This window comes from Esox lucius, chromosome 8 (genome assembly GCF_011004845.1).
Source record: "Esox lucius isolate fEsoLuc1 chromosome 8, fEsoLuc1.pri, whole genome shotgun sequence".
NCBI classification, from domain to species: Eukaryota; Metazoa; Chordata; class Actinopteri; order Esociformes; family Esocidae; genus Esox; species Esox lucius.
In genome coordinates, this window is record NC_047576.1 from 3,590,097 (window position 1) to 3,611,070 (window position 20,974).

The 20,974-nt window shown below is 41.1% G+C and overlaps 4 protein-coding genes across 11 annotated transcripts; 3 read left to right on the forward strand and 1 right to left on the reverse strand.

Moving 5' to 3' along the window:
- The first annotated feature begins 1,758 nt into the window (after positions 1–1,758).
- On the forward strand, positions 1,759–8,892 carry ctdspl3 (CTD (carboxy-terminal domain, RNA polymerase II, polypeptide A) small phosphatase like 3). Of its 4 annotated transcripts, none has more exons than XM_010902578.4 (12): positions 1,760–2,094; positions 2,640–2,699; positions 3,980–4,112; positions 4,190–4,324; positions 4,762–4,870; positions 5,146–5,257; positions 5,481–5,588; positions 7,357–7,419; positions 7,524–7,603; positions 7,863–7,989; positions 8,099–8,194; positions 8,500–8,892. In XM_010902578.4, exons 1-12 carry the CDS (start codon positions 1,996–1,998, stop codon positions 8,563–8,565), a joined length of 1,188 nt encoding a protein of 395 aa, XP_010900880.1. In that variant the 5' UTR covers positions 1,760–1,995; the 3' UTR covers positions 8,566–8,892. The 4 variants fall into 4 exon arrangements, with proteins under 4 accessions (XP_019904815.1, XP_010900880.1, XP_019904816.1 ...); XM_020049255.2 differs by having other exon boundaries at positions 1,761–2,094; positions 5,481–5,567; XM_020049256.2 differs by lacking the exon at positions 2,640–2,699 and having other exon boundaries at positions 1,759–2,094.
- A 100-nt stretch (positions 8,893–8,992) lies between these two features.
- LOC105029296 (transmembrane protein 79) lies at positions 8,993–12,884 on the forward strand. The gene is made up of 5 exons (XM_020049254.2): positions 8,993–9,663; positions 10,395–10,670; positions 10,828–11,379; positions 11,940–12,153; positions 12,268–12,884. The coding sequence occupies exons 2-5, from the start codon at positions 10,406–10,408 to the stop codon at positions 12,506–12,508; spliced, it is 1,272 nt and encodes a 423-aa protein (XP_019904813.2). The 5' UTR covers positions 8,993–9,663; positions 10,395–10,405; the 3' UTR covers positions 12,509–12,884.
- Positions 12,872–18,334, reverse strand: LOC105029299 (proprotein convertase subtilisin/kexin type 4). 4 transcript variants are annotated; one of them, XM_020049253.2, is made up of 8 exons: positions 18,155–18,334; positions 15,518–15,594; positions 15,330–15,430; positions 15,095–15,184; positions 14,705–14,837; positions 14,092–14,216; positions 13,701–13,820; positions 12,872–13,499 (listed from the first exon to the last, which is right to left on the reverse strand). In XM_020049253.2, the coding sequence occupies exons 2-8, from the start codon at positions 15,571–15,573 to the stop codon at positions 12,994–12,996; spliced, it is 1,131 nt and encodes a 376-aa protein (XP_019904812.2). In that variant the 5' UTR covers positions 15,574–15,594; positions 18,155–18,334; the 3' UTR covers positions 12,872–12,993. The 4 variants fall into 4 exon arrangements, with proteins under 4 accessions (XP_019904812.2, XP_019904810.2, XP_019904811.2 ...); XM_020049251.2 differs by lacking the exon at positions 18,155–18,334 and adding an exon at positions 17,181–17,488; XM_020049252.2 differs by lacking the exon at positions 18,155–18,334 and adding an exon at positions 15,851–15,951.
- ndufs7 (NADH:ubiquinone oxidoreductase core subunit S7) lies at positions 16,055–20,349 on the forward strand. Of its 2 annotated transcripts, none has more exons than XM_010902582.4 (8): positions 16,055–16,109; positions 18,341–18,377; positions 18,699–18,767; positions 18,861–18,981; positions 19,352–19,531; positions 19,628–19,674; positions 19,859–19,947; positions 20,100–20,349. In XM_010902582.4, the coding sequence occupies exons 1-8, from the start codon at positions 16,070–16,072 to the stop codon at positions 20,195–20,197; spliced, it is 681 nt and encodes a 226-aa protein (XP_010900884.1). In that variant the 5' UTR covers positions 16,055–16,069; the 3' UTR covers positions 20,198–20,349. The 2 variants fall into 2 exon arrangements, with proteins under 2 accessions (XP_010900884.1, XP_010900885.1); XM_010902583.2 differs by lacking the exon at positions 16,055–16,109 and adding an exon at positions 17,675–17,766.
- The last annotated feature ends 625 nt before the right edge of the window (positions 20,350–20,974 follow it).

Below are 20,974 nucleotides of genomic sequence, written 5' to 3' on the forward strand. Positions count from 1 at the left end.
GAACTCTGAGTAGAGCCGCTGCTCCTTTGCGTCGAAAGGAGCCAGTTGAGGTGGTTCGGGCATCTGGTAAGGATGCCCCCAGGACATCTCCCTAGGGAGGTGTTCCAGGCACGTCCAGCTGGGAGGAGACCTCGGGGTAGGCCCAGGACTAGGTGGAGAGATTTATATTTCGACACTGGCCAGGGAACACCTCGGGATCCGCCAGTCAGAGCTGGCAAATGTGGCTCGGGAAAGGGAAGTTTGGGGTCCCCTGCTGGAGCTGCTGCCCCCGCGACCCGATACGGATAAGCGGATGAAGAGGAAATGAGATCTTGATATTTTAAAATACTAAATGTTTAAAAGGCACAATGATTCTGCACACTATGCAGCTCTTATTTTTTCAGTTTTCTATAACTGAAAATTACATCTCTGTATTTGAAAAGGGTAGATCTTTGTTTGATGGGTGCTATCAAAATGTGTGCCACCTCAAGTAAAGGTATACCTTGTCTGACACATTTCAATCTGTCAATCCTCCCTCAACAGATGCCATTAAGGCAAAATGGCAGTCAGAACAAGGCACTGGAATGTCTGCGACCTACTGGGAGGATAGTTGGAAGGAAGGACGTCACTAGGCCTATTTTAGGGGGGCTTTAGCTAATAGGGGGTTGTAATTTTTAGGTATAACATTTGTATGTCACTAATAATAATCACAAACACTGATGACTAGATAAAATTATTTAGTACAAGATGTATTTAAAAATTGCTGTTGCATATGCCGATAACAGGGGGTTCTACAAGATTAGTTATGTTAAATTCTTTGGTTTCAATGGAACACAGTTGCATTTGTTTGGGTTTGAAGTCAATGTATTTTAACATATTCTGTTCAGGGGAAGGGAGATCCAGTTATTAAATGTTATTAAAATGTAACATTTTAAGTATAATATATATTTTAAATGACTTCATTTTGAGAATATAATTACTAAATCTGTTTTGAAAATGTTCAGAGAAATTGCAATATGTATGTAGATGTTCATTTACTATAAACTATAGTTGGCAAAAGTATTTTGGCTACAAAGTACAGCCATTGGTGTACCTTTTTTTGATGTTGGATGGATGAGGACAGAGTGGACTTTAAATCTTATCCAAATAAAGATATTAAGTAAGTCATACTAGATCGGTGTTTAACACAAACTATGAGACAGGTAGACTTTAAGCCAACCTTAACCAAAAATAACTTTATTTTGATAGATTTTACACCTGTTGTTACTCTGAAAATACATGATGAAATTATGTTTTGGGGATTATGCCCAGACCCCCCTAAAATAAACTTAGCCCTCCTGTCCATGAATCTCTGGTGACGTCCCTGGTTGGAAGTACATTTATACTTGTTCAAACTAAACCAAAAATGTATCAAGGACTTAGCCAAATGACACTATTAAAACATTACATCGGATTACACAATCTCCGAATTGTATGTGGAAATGTAAACTTCAGAGGGTAAACAAACTTTCGTTCTTTTTTTAGAAAACATTAATGTAATATTTTTGTGGAGAAACCTCGACCGGTGGGTCAGAGAAGACCAAGGGCCGACTGTAGTTGAACAAAAAAAAAAATATTCGTAACTTGCAATAACCATAACATGACAAAACGGTGCATTCCTGTGCGATTTAGAAGGGCGCTCCTCCCTCGTCGCTTTTGCTTTTCCCGTAACCTCCCCTGGGGTTATCTTAATCGAACTCCCGCATTGTCTCCCACCACCAGGCTACCCATCTGCAACGTGACTTTAGGTATCACGTTGAGTCTGGTTGTTTCTGAAGCACCGCCCATACACAGCTGCAGCAGTAAACCTTCCCGGTAGATTTAAATGAACTGAAACTAGACCGTGCGAGAACGAATGGAAGGCGACAAAATGTTTTTAACAGGAACAGTTTTTTTCCTTTCACCTATTTGAGTATGGTGACCGGATATACAACGTTTTTGCTTGTATAGCTCCACGGCAAAATAATTTTTTGGAAGATGAGACTTCGGTCTCGAAGTATTGCTGTGCCTTCACCAGCACAGTTTAACGGTCGGCGGACCTCAAAGGAAGCGGCGGAGAGCGTAACACAAGAAAGGGTAGGCTGAAATAAAGAACCGTCTTTTCCCAAAATTGCTTAGAATAATACACTTTAAATATACTTAACACACTTTCGACATTTGCTGACAATCTGGCTTTTTCCAAACCAAAACGAAATTGCTAAATTAGCTACTTAGCTAGCCAAGTAAGAAGCGGACGTAAACAATGTTGCGCATGCGTACATGTGGCTAATCGAATGTTGCCTAGCAAAATGCTGTTTGACTCTCTGACAAAATGTTACAGTACAACTACCTAAAAGTACATCGAAATCGTAATTAAAGTAAGCTGTATATTAAAATACTATTTAATACATTTACAATAGTTGTTTGCTTCAAGTCAAACTGCAGCAGATTCTTATTAGCATTTCGCTTGAAATACTGAACATCGACTGATTTGTCTGACATCAGAATATAAGTAGGTCGCGGGGAGGGTATTTTGGTGGTGTATCTAGGTCACTGCCAATGTTTCTATGTAGTATCCCCATTCTGTATACAGTACACCCAGATTTTGAACTAAACTTCTTGTTCACATTTGCTACACCTAGATTGATGCAAAGCCAGCTGAATCCTCCCGGTCAGCCAATGTTCCTAAAATCCTCTGTCAGGTAAGTTAGTCAAGAACAAAAACCACCTGAACAGTGTCTTTTCAGTCCTCGATCAGCTATGTGCCCCACAGAGACTAACACTAGAGCACATTAAGCCTCCTAGATGTTACGATCTAATTAAACAGCTACACCTTGCCATTCCCAAACTGTGTCCCTACATCTAGGAGGATACATATAAAGTGTAGGTGAAGTTTATGAAATCAGAAAATGTGCACTGAAACTGTAATTGAATGTCTCTGAAGTAATCTTACCGCACATTATCATTCCCTCGGCTCACAGGGATCAACGTTAGTTGCTCTTCTCGCTGGCCCTGTGTTGAAGCAGTGTTTGTAAACACAGAAAGGGGTCTGTGAGTGGCAAATTAATGACTGCTACTACTACACTGTGTGGCTTAGCGGTTAGCACTGCCTACTACCATGACAGAGTGAAGCCAGACAGTGTTCCAGTTAGTATTCCAGCAATTACACCATGTGATTATTACATCATAATCATATAAGCAAGGGAGCATTGTGGGGCTGTTCTTGGTGGGTTTGCGTGTCGACCGGTGGGTGGGGTGTCTTGGTTTGGGTGAGGTTTCTGGGCTGTTTTTTGGTCCCGCTCGGCCCGTCCCCCCCGTTGCATTGAACAGAAATTGGTTGGCTTGTGTATGTAAGTACATTTAATGTATTCCGTCCCAACACATTGTCTGGGTATGAATGTAATTGGCAAATTAAGCTCCAAAATAGTGTTCCTCAGTTTGTAAGTGACTTTGAGACACAGCTAAGGAGCTCAACTCTGTTCTTTGTTTTAATATCATATACTGTAATAGAGTTGACATAAAATTAGTGGTTTCACAATGTGTTCACAAAAACGTGTCTTGACTTATCAGTCAATGCTAAAAGTGCTTCGGTTTATGTTACTTCCCTAGGGCTGTTATAGAGTTACTTGCAATTAGTGCATTTAATCTAAAGATGACTAGAATGGTCAACCACAACCTTGTTTTAGGAAGTGCTTTTTTAAATTGATTTCATCATAGATGAGTTGAGCAACACAGGAAAAGGTTGGTCGTTTTAACTAAAAGTTTTTTTTTTATATATATAGTATGAAGGACATCATCTTGCACGGGACAGACCTATATTTGGATCACCTTGTTTGCGAGGAACATTGTCAGTTTCTATACTTGTTCCTCCCTAATCTCTGCTGACATACATTTGGTGGGTTATATTGGTTAATTCTCAGCATTCTTATGTGTGATATTTAACATCTTCATATTGTGTCACAATCATGTTTTCTCTGAGTAGAAGGATGTACAAAAGGCAGATGACCAGCCACTCTACTTGTCTGATGATGACATCCCCACCGCTAACAAGCGCCCTCTTGTGAAAGGGCGTGGAAGGAAAAGAGTAGCGGCCCCTGACTATGAAGGAAGAGAAGGTACCTTGTTATTTCGGTGAATGCAATTGTGATGTAAATGTCAAAGACACGGACTGAACCATTGTCTTTCTTTCTAGATGCGGGCTTTAAGACCCCCATTAATGTGCGCCACCACCGGGTACTTTCGGAGCTGAACCCCTCCTCTCCGCTCAACTCCGCTGTACGGAATATTTACTCGCCTATTGTCCACTTCCTCACTCCTACCAAGGAAAGTACGTACACCAGAGGCTGTGTTGGATGTGTTAAGTCTCAGGTCGCACCCGATTTCACGCTATTTGGTTAGCTTTTGTATGCAGGTTGTTCTGATTGAAAGACCACAGGCTATTTAATGAGCATTGTTTCAGTGTTCGGTTTGAAGTGTTTTGTTTGGAACAGAACTGACATTCTTCTTGGTCTTGGAGAATGCGCTATCGTGGTTTGGCACTTGTTGGATTGTTGGATTGTTTACAGAGAAACTGTCACTTGTCTGTGTCAAATCAACAAAACTACTGTATAGGCTAGCAAAGTTGGTATTGTCTGTCAAACATGCGTGTCATTCCATTTCTCTAGGCAGCGGGAGGATGAGGTCAGTGCAGCTCAACAGTTCCACTGGTATTCCAGGGTGAATAGATGCCATTCATCTTAATCAGTTTGTTTTTATTTTTTTTAGATTCGAGAACTCCCAGCAGTGATGTGATGAGCCCAGAACAATGTGTTTTTGGCTATGGTTCCATCAGCCTTCTCACTGGCGATGAAGACAACGAGGATGTTTTTAGTCCGTGGGTGTTGTCATTTTTTGTTGTTGTTTGTTCTTTGGAAATTTTGGCAAAACACCATAACATTTTATCAAATCCAATGTGTGTACTTAATTTGAGTGATCCCCTGGTGGCATTATCATAATGTATGTTGAGAATTACTGGCAGAAGATCACCAGTTAGGTATGCTGACCTACTGAAATGATCCACAGCCCAGACATGCTTCGCTATTGTCTGTGGTTTGTGAGGACACTCACTTTCCTTGGAGTAACCTGAATCCATTCCTTTGTTCCCTTTAGCTTTACCTTCATCAAGAACATTCCATCCAGGTCCCTGCAATCCAAACCCTGCATAAGAGACATCCCACCAAAGACTAGGAGTACACCCCAAGCCACTCTAGTTTTAGATCTGGTAAGGGTTGGCATTACAGTTAGATAAAAAATAATATTCAGACTAAACAAAGCAGTTACTTGTGCAGTACTTGAAACTCAGTTGAAGAGTATAAGAGAAATGTGAAGTGAGGTCTGGTTTACAGTCCGATATTTACCTGGTGTATGTTCAGTTGTGCTGTAGTTTCATGAGGCTCGCCTAATTGTATCCATCCAATCAATCGCCCTGTCTTTGTGTGTTCTAGGATGAAACGCTCATGTACAGCTCCCTGAACATGATAGAGGATGCGGAGTACACGTTCCGTACCTGTTTCCAGGATCATCAGTACAAGGTGAGGGAATCAACCCAGAGAGTAAGAATCCAAGCACAATTATTTTGTCAAGCAAGTGGTGTTTTTTCATATACAGCTCCGGAGAAAATTGAGACCCCTGCACCTTTTTCTTTCCTTTCCAAAAAAGTTGGAAAGGAAAGTTTTGAGTGAGGAACAGACTCGTTCAATTTGCAGTGGTCTCTAAATTTTAACCCTTCTGTTCCTCACTCAGAAAATGCTGCAGTGGTCTCTTGATTTTTTTCCAGGGCTGTATTTATATTTTTGCCCACTAAGTGAGGAGATATACGGATATAGTTGAATTTGGTCAACATAAAGTTGAAGGGGTTATTTGCTGGTTGAGACTTAATTCACTCAATAGAAGTTTCATAATTAGCTTTTTATGTGTCTACTGAAATAAGGAGGACACTAGGAGCTTTGAGGAAAAAATCCTTTGTTAAAGTTCAGGTTTTAGAGTTCTGTTTAAATTCTATGTACAATGAAATCCACATATTTGGACAGGGACAAATGTTTTTGCTCTGTAACAGCATATTGGATTTGAAATGAAACAAGGACTAAGAGGTGCAGACTCAGCTTTAATTTGAGTATGTTTACATAATTCCTACACTGTTCATGGTTTATAACCCTTTTTATGCTTATTCTTCCCCATTTTAGACCAGAAGTAATAGGATAATTGGCTTCTTAGCAGATTCTTGGTCAGGTGGTTCATTGTGTTGTTAGTTCATGTATCAGCGTTTAAAGGTAATACTAGGTGAGAAATGTGCAGTCTGTTGCGGTTGTCTCTCAACATGAGACGTGTAAAGCTGGCCATCATTAGGTGGAGAAATCACAAGGTATGTCAACGAACTACATTATACTTTTTAAGAATCAAGAACGGATCGGTGAGCTCAGCAATAGCAAACAGGCTGGTAGACCACAAAATAACACCAGTGGATGGTTTAAGAATGCTGTCTGTTGTGAAGGAGGAAAAACTATTTCAAATGTCAAACCGATAAAGTAAACTCTACAGGATGTATGCACAGATGTGTCAAAGGGACCTTGACCCGCGTAACCTCAGAAGGCTTACCACAAGATGCACACCAGTCGGTAAGCCTCAAGAACAAGACACGAAATGGTTATTTTGGTGAAATGTTCTTCAGGTACTTAAAAAAAAAAAAATTATATATATATATATATATATAATACATTAACGTATACCAGAGTGATGGGAAGAGGAAAGTGTGAGGAAAAGAACTGACCGGGATCCAAAGTCCACCATTTTGTCTGTGAAACATGGTTGGGCATGTATGCCTTCCACTGGAACTGGCTCACTCTTCTTTTTACTGATGATGGTACAGCATTACAAGGGAAGATAGAATTGCATCTGGTGACGTCAATGTATTGCCCAAGTCTAATGCAAAGGATTTGTAAACCGTTACTAAATATAAGTAATTTAAGATTTAATCAATTTTTCCAATTACTTTGTCCCTCCATTTTAAGGAATAGTGTATAAAAAGAGCTGTAATTCCAATTTCACAGGATTTAAATACCCTCAATTTAAAGCAGAGTCTGGTTAGCATAACATCTCCCACTCCATTCAGCACAACCATTTGATGTTGATACTCCTTGTTCTATATTTGTGTGTTGAAACAAACATTCAAATATGTCTTTGTGGCCTCCCTTCAGCTGTGGAGTCTGACTTTGTGGAACAAAGGAACCCCATTTCTCCTTTCAACAGCTTCCTCTATTAGAGCTTTTACATAAGGACAGTTATAGAACATTTTATAATGTCTTAATTCTCTTACCTCAATAGGTCTACATGATTCTACGACCATATGTGAAAGAATTTCTGGAAGCCATGACAAAACATTTTGAGGTATGTTTCTAGGTTTAACTGCACATATCGTATTTTGTGTGCAGTACCGTATGCCAAACTTTTTCTGATGTTTTTTGTTAAATGTATCATATTTGGGTTTTCAGATGTTTATTTATACATCTGCAAAGAAGGACTATGCAGAGAAAATACTGGACATTTTGGACCCGAAGAGAAGGCTTTTTCGGTATAAGAAATTAATTTTGAAACTCTCTGTTGAACTAGTTTGCTGTGTAGTTAGTTAGTTTTGGAGATTTTGTATACTAGGCTACAGTGCTTTTGCTTAGTCATTATGGAAATATATATATTTAATTATAAATTAAGTCTGTAATACAACAAGATGTGGGGAAAGTGTCTGAATACTTTCTGAAGGCATTGTACTCAGGGAGTTTGTGGATGCATCTTTGTTGTTGTATAAGATTTTATAGATTTTTTTCCTTTTCTAGACACCGTTTATATCAACAGGACTGTACCTGTGTTCTGGGACACTATGTCAAGGACTTGGGTGTACTGGAGAGGGACCTTGCCAAGACAGTGGTTTTGGACAATGCTCCACACACCTATCCCTATCACGTGTGTTTGCCTAGATTTCATTTCTACTTCATTCAATATATGCCGTTTATTTTATTTTTTCAAACAGAAGTGACATTTTAATTACTTCTTACTGTATTTTTGTCTACAGCTGATGAACATGCTGCCCATCAAGAGCTGGTCTGGGGATGAGGGGGACAGGGAACTTCAGAAACTCATCCCGTACCTTGAAAGACTCTCTGGAGCAGTAAGTTCAGTTCCTTGGTATCCCACCTTTAAAGAAACCAATTTACACTTCCATAACTACTCGAGTGTTTTCTAGGCATTAAATCAAGCTTGACTTAACATGTCACATGCTACTGAGGTCTAATTTGGGAGGTGGGTGTAAAACATATCCTTGGGTTTGGAAAGAGTTGAAGAGCTAACCCTGTCCAATTTTAAGCACTTTGTTAGTATTCTAGAAAATAAAGTGAACTTGTGTTGTGGAAATTAATTTCAAAGAAAACGGGCCATTACATGTATTTCACACAATTGTTAATGTGTTTTTTGTAGGATGATTTCCGGGAAGTACTGAAGCGAAGAACGGACCACTTTCACAGACTGCTTTCTGAGGATTGAGAAAAATCACCCTTTTCTTTTGACATTTTTACTGCGATCTGGGTCTTTTAAAAATAAGATCCTGATATATTGTCAGTTTAAACAGTTTGTACATTTTGTTCCTAATACTCAATGCATGCTTCATATGTGAAGAGTCAACACTGTTATTTATAATCTTAGTTCAATGACAATCATGTACATATTCTTTTATTTTAAGTTGATTCTTCACCAAGCAAGTTTAACTATAGATAATAAAACAATATGTACTATGAGAGTCATTCTCAGCCTTGAGGGTTTGTCATATTTGTGTGAATAAAGTATTTTGGGGTCAAGGCAGGCCTAATTCGATTCGAGTGTTTGTGGTACACTTTGACCCATACTGCCCATAGCAAAATATAACTGACGACTTTGTAATCTACACCTGACTTCAGCATTTGTGTGTGGTCTAATTTGTGACGTGACTATCATGACCCAATAATGAATATTCAAAATTAAAACTATCCCTTCCCCCTTAGCCTCCAAACCTGCAGTGACATTGTTACCCGTACATTTCTTCTATTGTCGCTTTCCCTATTCGCTTACCTTAAGTCTCAACCGTTTCCATATGCTTCACAAATATAGCTCACTCAGGGGTTGAGTTGGCACCACCTAGGCATTTTTAAATTGGCTCAAGTCGTGGTGAGTCCGTTTCAGACCGCTTTAGGAATTGTGAAGAGCTTGCAAATCTGCGTGCAGATGTGAACATTTTGTTATATATTTTTTATTCGGATTGTTTTATTTTTGTATTCAGATTGGACCAAAACAACGGATATTTTGATGATGACCTTCATCTGACTTCACAGGCTGATTTATTTTCGAAATATTTGGAACCACCAGCTGAAACCCCCAACCCCCAGTATAGCCTTCGCTATGGATTTATTTGCTCCATATGGCCTGTGTGACTTGGTACCCAGAAAGTGTGGGCGGGGGCTAAAGCGTAGTATTTTGTCCGTCTTGAAATTTGATTCAGAAGTTCAGTATAGTCTACTAGAAGAAAAGTTGGGGGTAGGAAGCTACAAAAAACGAACGGACGAAAGACTTTTCCTAAACATCAACTGTAATTCTGCATCCATTTGAAAAGTAAGTAGCATTTTTCTTTTTGGCATCCTTGAGCAATACGAATAATTGCACTCTTGTATGGACATATCTTGTCCGGCGGTGCCATATGGATTATTGGTTTTATTGGATAAACGAATCTATTGACTTAGTCCGACATAAATGATGAGGCTATTTTTACTCCATGTTCAAGTTGTAGCCTAATTTGATATATTTATAAGTATCGTACAATATCACTTAAACCTTAAGGTAATCCATCCCAATAGAGAAAATACTGGGTCCTGTTACGATTTAGTAAATGCAATTGTCATGAATTAATCTGCAAGTAGCTATAGGCTAAACAGCAAATGCCAGTTTTTATCTTGCATGCACGTTCTGTAGTTTCCAGTCACATTTTTTTTTTGTTAATTTGATGCCTCGGCAAAGTCGGTGTTACCCCTTTTGTTAAAGCGATAGAAATATTATAGACTACATAGCAAATCCGTCTTTTGTTTGGAGAATCTCCCTTACTCGTGACGGGTTTCGTTTAGTTGCGTGTCTTAAAATCAGACGACCATCCGACCCGCACGATTGGCGCTGCCCCAAGGCCGATTCCAAATGAATTCCCAGATGTTCATGATGCTGGCGCGAATGGGGCAGACCCTTTTAACTTATGCGTGCGTATATAAAACCAATATTAAAACTATCGAATTTTCGTTTCTTTTTATGTTTAGTTATTGAGATGTGAAAATATAAACCTGCTGTTTGTTCTGTAGGCTGTGTGACTATGACGGGGCGTCAAGCCACCAACCCAGAAGATGGGAAGGAGATTGACAGTGTTAAAGAGTCCATCAGTGACATCATCAATCAACTACAGGATATTGACCCTGCCAGGCTGTCATTTTCTCCATTCCTCGACCTAGACACTCAGATCTCCTTGGCACCAGTCTCAGACAGTCCTGAATCTTCAGTGGAAGAGCTCAACTCCTCTTCTCACTCAGTCACTGCCTCTCACCACTCTCTGGAAGTCCTGCCAACCGATGAACTCGTTCGTAAGTGATAATCAAACCAGTGATTTTCCTGAATTAAACACCTGCCAATTAGGTGAGATTGCAGCCATTTGACAGACAGATTTATTAGTGTGGCATTCATTTTTCACACCACTCACTTCATATTGTGACAGGATGATGCATGCTTTGTTTTGTACAGCGCTTGATTCCTGCCACCAGCAACCCGACGAGGGCTTCACAGAAGGAAAAAGACCGCACAAGGGGGAAGAGGGAGTTCAGGATGGAACTATTTCCAGTCCGATTGCTACAGTGCTCAGTCTGGAAGACCCAATGGAAAACCTCATCAGCACTCCAAATCCAGACTCCCTGAGAGACATTCCCAATGGCAAAGGCACAGAGAGACAGAGTCCAGAATACAACAACCTGGAGTCCACCAGTGAAGAAGGCCAACCGTTGCTTGGCCTGCCGCCAGAGAGCATAGAGTTGACTATGTGGAGTTCACAAGATCAAGAGACTTGTGGGGGTGTCCCTGGGGGGGCAGACGGGGAACGACCCTGCTGCTACAAGTGTTGCCAAAGTGGCCGTGTTCCTGCCATGTGCTCAGTCCTGGCCTCCCTGGTGTTCTCCACCGGGATCCTCTATGCCCTCTATTGGTATGCTCCCATAGATGCCCCAAACTGTCCTGACACGGGCTGCCGACTCACGTTCACACTTTGCTGCTGTGCCATAGCTGCTGTCCCTGTTTTACTGGGTACGTCTGGCTCACTGCTTCATGTTAGAGTCAAACAACTGTGCCTGTATACAGAGCTCTAAAAACATACTTGTTAAGTGGAATGAATCAATCTTGAGAAAGAGAAAAAAAAGATTTTAGGTTGTCCACATCTCTTGTAGTCCTTCTAAATCTAAGGCTTAGTATTTAATTGTACACTCATTCAACCTCAAGGCAAGTCTTTCTAGAACACTGGCAATTTCCTCCCCTTTCTTATAAATAGCTTTTAAGCATGGAAACTAGAATAGAAGAGGGTAACTAGTTCTCCAGTCTCCTGGGCTGTGTCCTAATAGTTTCCCATTACTTTCCTCAGCTCATTTCCTCATCTTTAAAGCAAGATGCTGTAAAAATGAATTATTTCACCTAATCGCTGGTTAAGCTGGAAAGAAGGGTATTGTCAAAAATGTCAGTTCAAAAGCAGATACTTTCCAATCTAGGATGCTTAAGAAACATAATGCTAGATATAATCAAACTCATCATTAAGTGTTTTGTGTGTGGTTTCCAAATGTGTACACTAAACATACCTATTGCTCCACCTCTAGCTATGCTGATTGCTGCTATGTGCCAGTTCTGCTCTGGCTCTTTGAATCCAGCTGAGGCACTTCCCAGAAGACCAGTCTTACAGCAGCTGTTTGTCTCTGCGTCTGCCGAGCAGTTGTCTCTCTATGTTCTCAATCTGTTGGTTCTGGCTACACTCCTGCCTCAAGACCAGCTGAGGGTGGTGCCCATTTTGACAGGCATTTTCGTTGGAGGGAGGTGAGTTGTTTCAAAGCCATTAATTACCTACTGAATAAGAACTCTGAGGTGTCACCATGTACATTGTGAAGCTGGACGTGATTTAAGTCCCCCCCACCTATTTTGTTCTCGCAGGCTCATCTACTGGTTCTGCCTCCACATGTGTAGCCCCTGGAGAGGCTTTGGATCGGGGCTTACTGTTTTCCCACTTCTTGTCATGGTGGCTTTCAATCTGTACTGCCTGTATGACTTGAGCCTCAGACAACTGCTTTTTGGCTCCGACGACGCACTCTATAACCTGACAACCCCTTCGTCATTGAGTTCCAGTGTCACATCTGATAGTGTCATGCCCACATACGTCCTGGAAAATCAGTGAGGAGGACAGCACTGTCCTTTTTAACTTCAAGACAAAAAGCTTATTCCAGAAATATCTCATTCCTGTGGTTGAGCTGAGTTACACAGAATGCCACGAACATCTGAGTCTCTAAAGGCATAAGTTGTATTTTGCTACTCTTATACAGGACCTTTTTATGTGGATTCATGCTTATTATCTGAAATGCAAGAGCCGTTCTTCCGCCTAGCTGTGGAGGAAATCTTTGAACAGTGTTCAACTTTTAAATGTGTGTCCTTTTAAGCTATTCCAGTGCCTATATTTAATGTTCTGTAAAGTACTTTGACTTACAAGTTATATTCGCAAATGGATGGATATTCTCATAAAAACCACTAAATACAACTTGGGTCCAAAAAAGAAATGTATATTCTGTTCAAACGTTTGTAACAATAAAAGCCATTTGCAAAGTGCTTTCTTCTGTTTTTGTTTGTCAGCATCAAAGTAGGCAATATTGGATGTCACCTTACTTTTCAAGTATTGGGAATGTCGGTGGATGCAGATGTTATCACGGCGTTCTCTGCTGGACGTTCTGTCACATCGAAGACGAACATCTCGACATCCCCAGCCTCCTGATCGTTGCCTCGACCGGGGCTGCCGGCTGTGTGGTTTCTGGCAGAAACACATAGCGAAAGCACCATGCTCACCATCCATACCATCGCCCAGAAGGCGAACAAAACCACCAAGGGCCCCCCCACCAGGACACACAGAACCACAGCCGTCCGGTCCATGCCGACTGTCACTCTGTGGTCCCAGGGGTGCACCAGGGGACTGCAGGTGCTGAGACTGGAATCCAAGGTGGAATACGGAGGGCAGTCCAGACAGTCGGTTTCCTGTTTGCCGGAACAAGTGTGACAGCTGCGATGGCAGGGCAGGCACCGCCGATGAAAACGAGTGCCGTCTCCATCTGACTCGTAGTAGCGAGGTGGACAAGACGTCAGGCAGATGCTCCCAAATACATACAGGGGGTGGACACAACCTGGGGGGACGGGACGGGAGGGACACACTTAACCGGAAAGACGTATTACAACGTGCAGCGTTTGTTTTAAAATATTTAGAGACTTTTCATGTTATCGGACAGGAACGCGGTGAAAGATAGAGGCGACAGGAGTTGGACCAGCCTAGGACACTGTTTTTTTTGGTAAACTAAATTCAGGGTACGGTTAATGTTGCGGTCTACATTCACAGCTGCCGTCGGACATCCTCACTGCACACTGCTGCGCTGCCGACCTCTGCATGCGGCGACGAGACATGCGTTCATCAGTCCCACGCAACTCCAGTTTCAATTTAAACAGGGTTCCTACAAGCGGAAAGAAAGAAGAAAATAGGAATTGGTGTTTAGATGGCTTTTAGAAAGTGTTTATTTCGCACATTGTAAACATATGAATCCTATTGTAGACTTTAAGTGTTGTAAGAATAGAGCTGAAAAAACAATGTTTGTGTCTACATTGATTATCATTTTTTTAATGAGTTGGGAAAGTGTGTTTGAACAGGATGAGCTAGTCAAGAATTACTAAGAGTTTTCTGGTTCACATATTTTTGTCCGCGATCGAAAGCTGAAGTCAGGGTACCTCGGTCAGTTGAATCTCCGTTGTTTTCCATCTGTATAACCCAAAACCCAGAGGGACCCTCACCCCAGCAGTGTGTACTCATAAAGGCCCAGTCTGACAATCCGGCAGAGGTTTCATCGTAAGGCCTGGGACGCAACATTAGAGGTTTTTATTACACGAAAGACATATTACACTTTGACCTCTTGTTGCATATTGTCAACCAGGGTGTCAAATGTTGCCCCCTTGGTAACTTTCCCTCTTCAAATACAGATCTGTGTGAAAATTGGCACTGGCAAGTTTTCCATCCATAGTTCTTGTCAAAGAATTCTCACTGTGTGGCTTTTATTTAGGTCATATTTACATTTTATTTTTTAGCAATATGGGCACGGAAAGAAAATGCCTGTAGGTCAATTAGCATTTCTACAGTTTTACTTTGTTCTTAAACATTTGAGTATGTTGAATTAATTTCTCAGATTCGGGCCATATGTTTGACAACGCTGTTGGAACCCTTGATTCTTTCCAAATACGAAATGTATCCTACTTGACAACTACAGTAAGTACACGTTTTTCTACATCTGTTGCTCACATAGCACATAAAGATGTGGGAAAAGGTCATCACCATTCTGTGTCTCACCTTTTTCTGAGTAAACTAGAGATGGTCTTTGGACTAACGAGGGTGATGGAGAGATCTCGCCCGCTACAGGTCAGTGTGAGATCAGCCTGGATGTGCTCCAAAGACCGAATCCAGCTCCTGTTGCCGTAACAAGCTGTCACATTCCCCTTCAATGTTAGTTTCCTGCAGAGTTTACTATTGGACAAGCTCCTAAAGTATAACAAATCCAACCAGCCAAGTTATGAGTTGGTTGACTGCCTGTTTATTGTCAAACAGCACTGATAACCATTTGTATGTGTACTATAAACAGCTGAACACAATGGTAAGTGGCTGTATCCCTACTGACTATGTACAGTATGTGGGGGCAAGGATATTTCCTTTACAAAGCTCTGGTAAGGATGTCACTTTTACACTTCTTTTGCGGTTTGACTGCTTTCCATTTACTGGCCAAGTCGCCCAGTTTCCCTGCATCCAGCAGCCCATATCCATAGTAATGGCTGACTACAATTAAGAAAATCAGCATGTGATTCCAATTAACACATTTGAACGGAATTTCAGTTTGTTTATGGCTATTTTAGTATTGTGAATCACTCCCTAGTTTCTTAGAATGGTAAGCTAACAATAAAAGTACAGCTTTATGTCTTACCGGGTCTACCAACACCATTGATCCGCCAATCGTACATTTGAAGACCTGCCGCACACAGCCCATTGTTTGCAACCACCACGCTGGCACATCGAGTTCCACGCCTATACAACCATCGGGGTTTAACCACACAGAACGTCGTAGCTTGGTGCACTTCATACATGATATATGATGTCATGTATTAAACTTACCTTTTGGTTCTGATCAGAGAGTATTTAGTGTCTGTGTTGGGAACATTATCTTTCATGTCATAGCTTGCCAGCGGATCCTGAAGGTACAACACAATACACGTTCTTGAGGTAACAAATGGCAATCATATGCTTACAACAATATTCATCTTCATAACTATCATAATGTTCAGCAAGGTCTGTGTGGCTTGTCTTTAGGCATCAGTCTAAGAAGGACACCACAACTCCTTGTCCTGTGTAGCCTCAAGCTCATGCGGCTACCACATTCTGATCGAAGGCCTACAGTTTGGCCAAAATCCTTTTCCAATTTCAAATCAGGGATAACCATACACTCACCAGCCTCATTATTAAGCACACCTGCTTGTTAGCACAAACAACCAAATGGCAAATCATGTAAAGACGAGAGGTAATGTTAGCCTCTGTTCTGTGTGTAAAAAACAACTGGGTAATGAGAGGTCAGAGGAGAATTGCCAGACTCCCTGAAGCTGACAGAAAGGCCATAAATATTCAAATAAACAATCTTTACAAGAGTGGTGTGAAGAAGGGCGTCTTTAAATGCTCAAAGCATCAGCTCTTGACGTGGATGGAGACAAAGGTGTGTCCTACCCGATTCTAGATATGTACCTAATAAAATGTCCCAGTGAATGTATGGTTTCACTAAAGACAAAAGTGATTTTTTTGGTGCATTTCTTTGCTCCATAGAGTAAAAGCTGTCATCTGAAAATATCTACAAATACACCGATCAGCCATAATATTCTGACCACATGCCTAATATTGTGTAGGTCCCCTTTTTGCTTCTGTCGAGGCATGGACTCCACTAGACCTCTGAAGGTGTGCTGTGGTATCCGGCACCAAGACATTAGAAGCACATCTTTTTAGTCCTGTAAGTTACGAGGTGGGGCCTCCATGGATCGGACCTGTTTGTCCAGCACATCCCACAGATGCTCGATTGGATTGAGATCTGGGATATTTGGAGGCCAAGTCAACACCTTGAACTCGTTGCTGTGTTCCTCAAACCATTCCTGAATTATTTTTGCTTTGTGGCAGGGCACATTATCCTGCTGAAAGAAGCCAATGCCATCAGGGAATTCTGTTGCAATTAAAGGGTGCACATGGTCTGCACCAAAGCTTAGGTTGGTGGTACGTGTCACAGTAACATCCACATGAATGGCAGGACCCAAGGTTTCCCAGCAGAACATTGCCCAAAGCATCACACTGCCTCCACCGGCTTGCCTTCTTCCCATAGTGCATCCTGGTGCCCTTGATCCTGTCGCCGGTTCACCACTTTTCCTTCCTTGGACCACTTTGATAAGTACTGACCACTGCAGACCAGGAACCCCCCACAAGGGCTGCAGTTCTATAGATGTTCTGATCCAGTTGTCCAGCTATTATAATTTGTCCCTTGTCAAAGTCGCTCAAATTCTTATGCTTTCCCATTTTTCCTGCTTCTAATGCATCAACTTTGAGGACAGAATTTTCACTTGCTGCCTAAAATATCCCACCCACTGACAGGTGCCATGATAACGAGATTATCAGTGTTATTCACTTCACACCGGTCATAATGTTATGGCTAATCGGTGTATTATAATTTTAGTAGTCATAGTATGTTAAATGTCTTTAAATACAAATGCAAATCATGATAATGAACAAAAAATACGTGTTTTACCCTTTCCAAATAACGGAAACCATGCTTCTTAGCAATCTTGATTAGTTCAGCAGTGCAGTTCAAATGTAGAGCCCAACTGTCCTGAGCATAAATTGTACACGCATACACCATACATAAAAACCAACTCATATATCTCATGCTGGCTCCTGTTTTAACTCCGGAGCTCAGTGGACTCATTCCTAGTCATAGAGAAGCCATAACACCCATTTCGCTGTCTCTAGTGTGCATTTATAACAGTTGCTAAGCTTCATTGCTAACGGTTACAGTTTTACATTCGAATAGGCCCACCCGAGTATATATGAACTAATATTCGCGCCACTGAAAATAAATTCTAGCCAGTGACCTGGTCGATTTTTTAAATTAAAATAAATTTGTAACCATTTCCATTTTGGACATTCAAAAAATAAGGCAGGTGGTATAATAAACTGCAGGACCAACAGTAGGTCGTGGGTTCGTTAAGAAGATTAGTAAAGTAAATCCGTACCAGGCAAACTGATTTATTTTAAGGACGAGAGCGCCCCAAATGGCTGTTATGTAACTAATCAACGGAAGTCTTATAACAAGTTAAAGATGGCGGCGTTGGTAGGTGAGTGGTGTTTTTGGCTATAACTAATAGCTGGTGACTGTTATAATTATATAACTGCAAAATGTCCGACTCCTACTAACGTTGTGATATTTTCCATACGCCTGCATGGATGTGGTATTGTACCTACACTGTGGTTGTGTCATTTTATGCTTTCATGATCGGCTGAAATCCCTGACCTTGCTAGCTAGCTGCTAGCCTTAACTTGAACCTAAACAGAATGAAACCGCGCTGGCTGGGCTATTAGCAAATGGTGTGTGTTTGTTACTAGTATGTTGATTTTTATTTATTTTTTTGTCAAAAGACGCGCAGCTTGATCGACCTCCTAACTAATGGCACCGTTGTGGCACATACAAGCAATGATTTGAGATAGTAAATTGGCCACAGTTACCTGATTCTAGCCGTGTCACAAACGTCAGATCGATGCTATGTCTCTAAATCCGTGCGTACGGGCTTCTCCTAGTCCTGTGCGGTGTCCTTGGTAAATTATCTTAAATTAATATGAACTACAGATACCGTCTGTGTACATGCATGCATTGACATCGACTATAACGATAATTATTTTTTGTCTTTGCAGTTCCTCGCCTCGCCGCGTTTGGTACATTTTCATCAAAGTAAGCATACTTAAAAGTTCATTTTATTTACGAAAGCTTTCTGCTGTCACTGGTAATCGGGCTTAATTAATTAATCAAATGTGTTAATTATCCATGACAGCAGAAAATTATCAATTTGCTATAGTTACATTAGTTTTTTTTATCACATGTATTCTACATGGTTGATTGTAGAATTTCGTGAACTTTCAATACAGGGAAAGTTTCTGATTTTGGATATCTTCCAACTGCATAACAATGGAGTTATTGAAGGTTCATGAAATTTTGCAGCCCTAATTGAAGGCTTTTCTGTCAGTTCCAATCCAATATTCTTATTTTCTCCAGGCCGATTTCAGTATTTGTGATAAACCAACGGTTGCTGCACTACACTGCTAAAAGCGACAATGCTACAAGGTAAAATAAATATACAGTGAACATCTGAGCTTGTCACTATCTGGACTACTGAATAAAGGCTTGCCTAAGTACGTAATACTCACTCTCCTCTAGCGTGGTGTCAGTCAGAGAGAAAAGCACAGCAGTGGCTGCAGCCAAGCCGGCGGCAGTAGCAAGCAGCAAAGGAGAGTATGTGATCACTAAACTGGATGATCTGGTGAACTGGGCCCGCAGGGTAAGTGGGGTCTCGAATACAGTGGCACATGGACTGTGTTTTTCTTTTTGTTGTTAATATAAAAAGTGCTCTCTGTTCTGATTCACTCCACTTCTTGAATTGGCTAACTGTCAAAATGATTCAACAAACCAGAGGGAGATATGGTCTCTTTGTTTTCATGTTCTCTCTTTTGCTATGCAGGTGCAAAGATAGTTCTGACTGACCAAATGCCATTTCATTAGACATGAAATCAAAAAGGGGTCTCCCGGATTATTCCCTGACCCCTTTCCTTTTTATCTTTTCGAAGACGGACTGAGGATTGTTAGAAAGAGATTGATGGACTGAGGATTGTTTTGTTGACCTGCCGGTGAAATCCGTCTGTGTGTTTTAGAGCTCCCTGTGGCCCATGACATTTGGCCTGGCGTGTTGTGCAGTGGAAATGATGCACATGGCTGCTCCACGTTATGACATGGACCGGTTCGGAGTCGTGTTCAGAGCCAGCCCCAGGCAGGCCGACGTTATGATTGTGGCAGGCACCCTGACCAACAAGATGGCCCCTGCTCTTCGCAAGGTCTTTGGGGAATAGTTTTATGCATTTGCATCCTATTCACTCTTGTCAGTTATTCAGTTTGAATGATATTGCTGCTCCTCGCCCCCTGCCCCCCAGGTTTACGACCAAATGCCCGAGCCGAGATACGTCATTTCCATGGGAAGGTAAAACATTTTTTTTTTTTTTGTTATTTCCTAATATGATAATGTACTGTTGATGACTGTTGTTTGAAATGGCTCTCATGACGGCCCCTTAACGATTTAATTAGAAATGGCAGGTGCAACTCCATTATGTAACCGTATATAACTGTTAGTTAAGCCACGCTCTCGTGTGTCTCGTATCTTTCAGCTGTGCCAATGGGGGGGGCTACTACCACTACTCCTATGCCGTAGTCAGAGGGTGTGACCGAATCGTCCCAGTGGACATATACGTTCCAGGTTTGTGTCACTGAGTATTTAAAACTTTTATTAGTTCTGGCCCAGATATACGTGGCAATGTGGAAAATTTATAAAAATAGCTCTGTGAGGATCGGATCTTATTTAAGTTTATTGGGGAACAAAATAATCTGAAAGTGGTTGTTTACTTCCAGGCTGCCCGCCCACAGCAGAGGCCCTCCTCTACGGGACGCTACAGCTGCAGAAGAAAATCAAGAGGGAAAAGAAACTACGAATTTGGTATCGCAAGTGAAATGATGTATGTCCATGGCAGTTTGTAAATGTTGTATTTATGGGTGGTCTGGCCACTCTGTAAACCAGGTTGGCAGTAATCTCAGGAGTCTCTGGTTTGAGCTCAGGCTCCTCTTCTCTGTAGAAAAAAAATAAAGGAATTTCTTGTCTTTAGTATTGTTTCTTTTCTTGGCCCTCCATGGAATGACCAGTATGAAACTGGCAGGGATTTGAATAAGCACACTGTGTGTGTAAGGATTGTTTCAATGTCTTATTTTGGTTAGAGATGTTATTTGAAGATGTGTGCAGTGTTTATCCAGCAGAGGGTGTGGTTTGAACACAATTGTTCTGCTGAGTGCTTTTGTCTTCTACTAAATTACCTGTTAGAATACTTCTTATATGGTTCCTTCCTTGAAGTAATCACTGATCTAACATTGGTGCAAGCTTTACTTTTGATTTCATTCACCAATGCATGTTAGAAGTGTTCAGCAAGGAAATGTAAACCAACTCATTGGGTCTGATCAAACTCGCAATTTCAAATTCAACCTGTTTACACATGTATATAAACATCTTAAAGGATTTTAAGGTAAAAAAATAAATAAACAATAGGTAGAACTGTAGTCCTGTCCAATGCATATTAATAGGTATAGCTAAACAATTGAATATTTAGTTCCCACAGAACCTACACTGTTTTGGCACTGCAGGAAATGTCCAATCTGCTTAAAATGTAGTAGAGGTAATTCTAGGGTGGAAAAGTAGCATGTACCTTAGGTTATGAATGATCAAGCTGTCTTGTTTT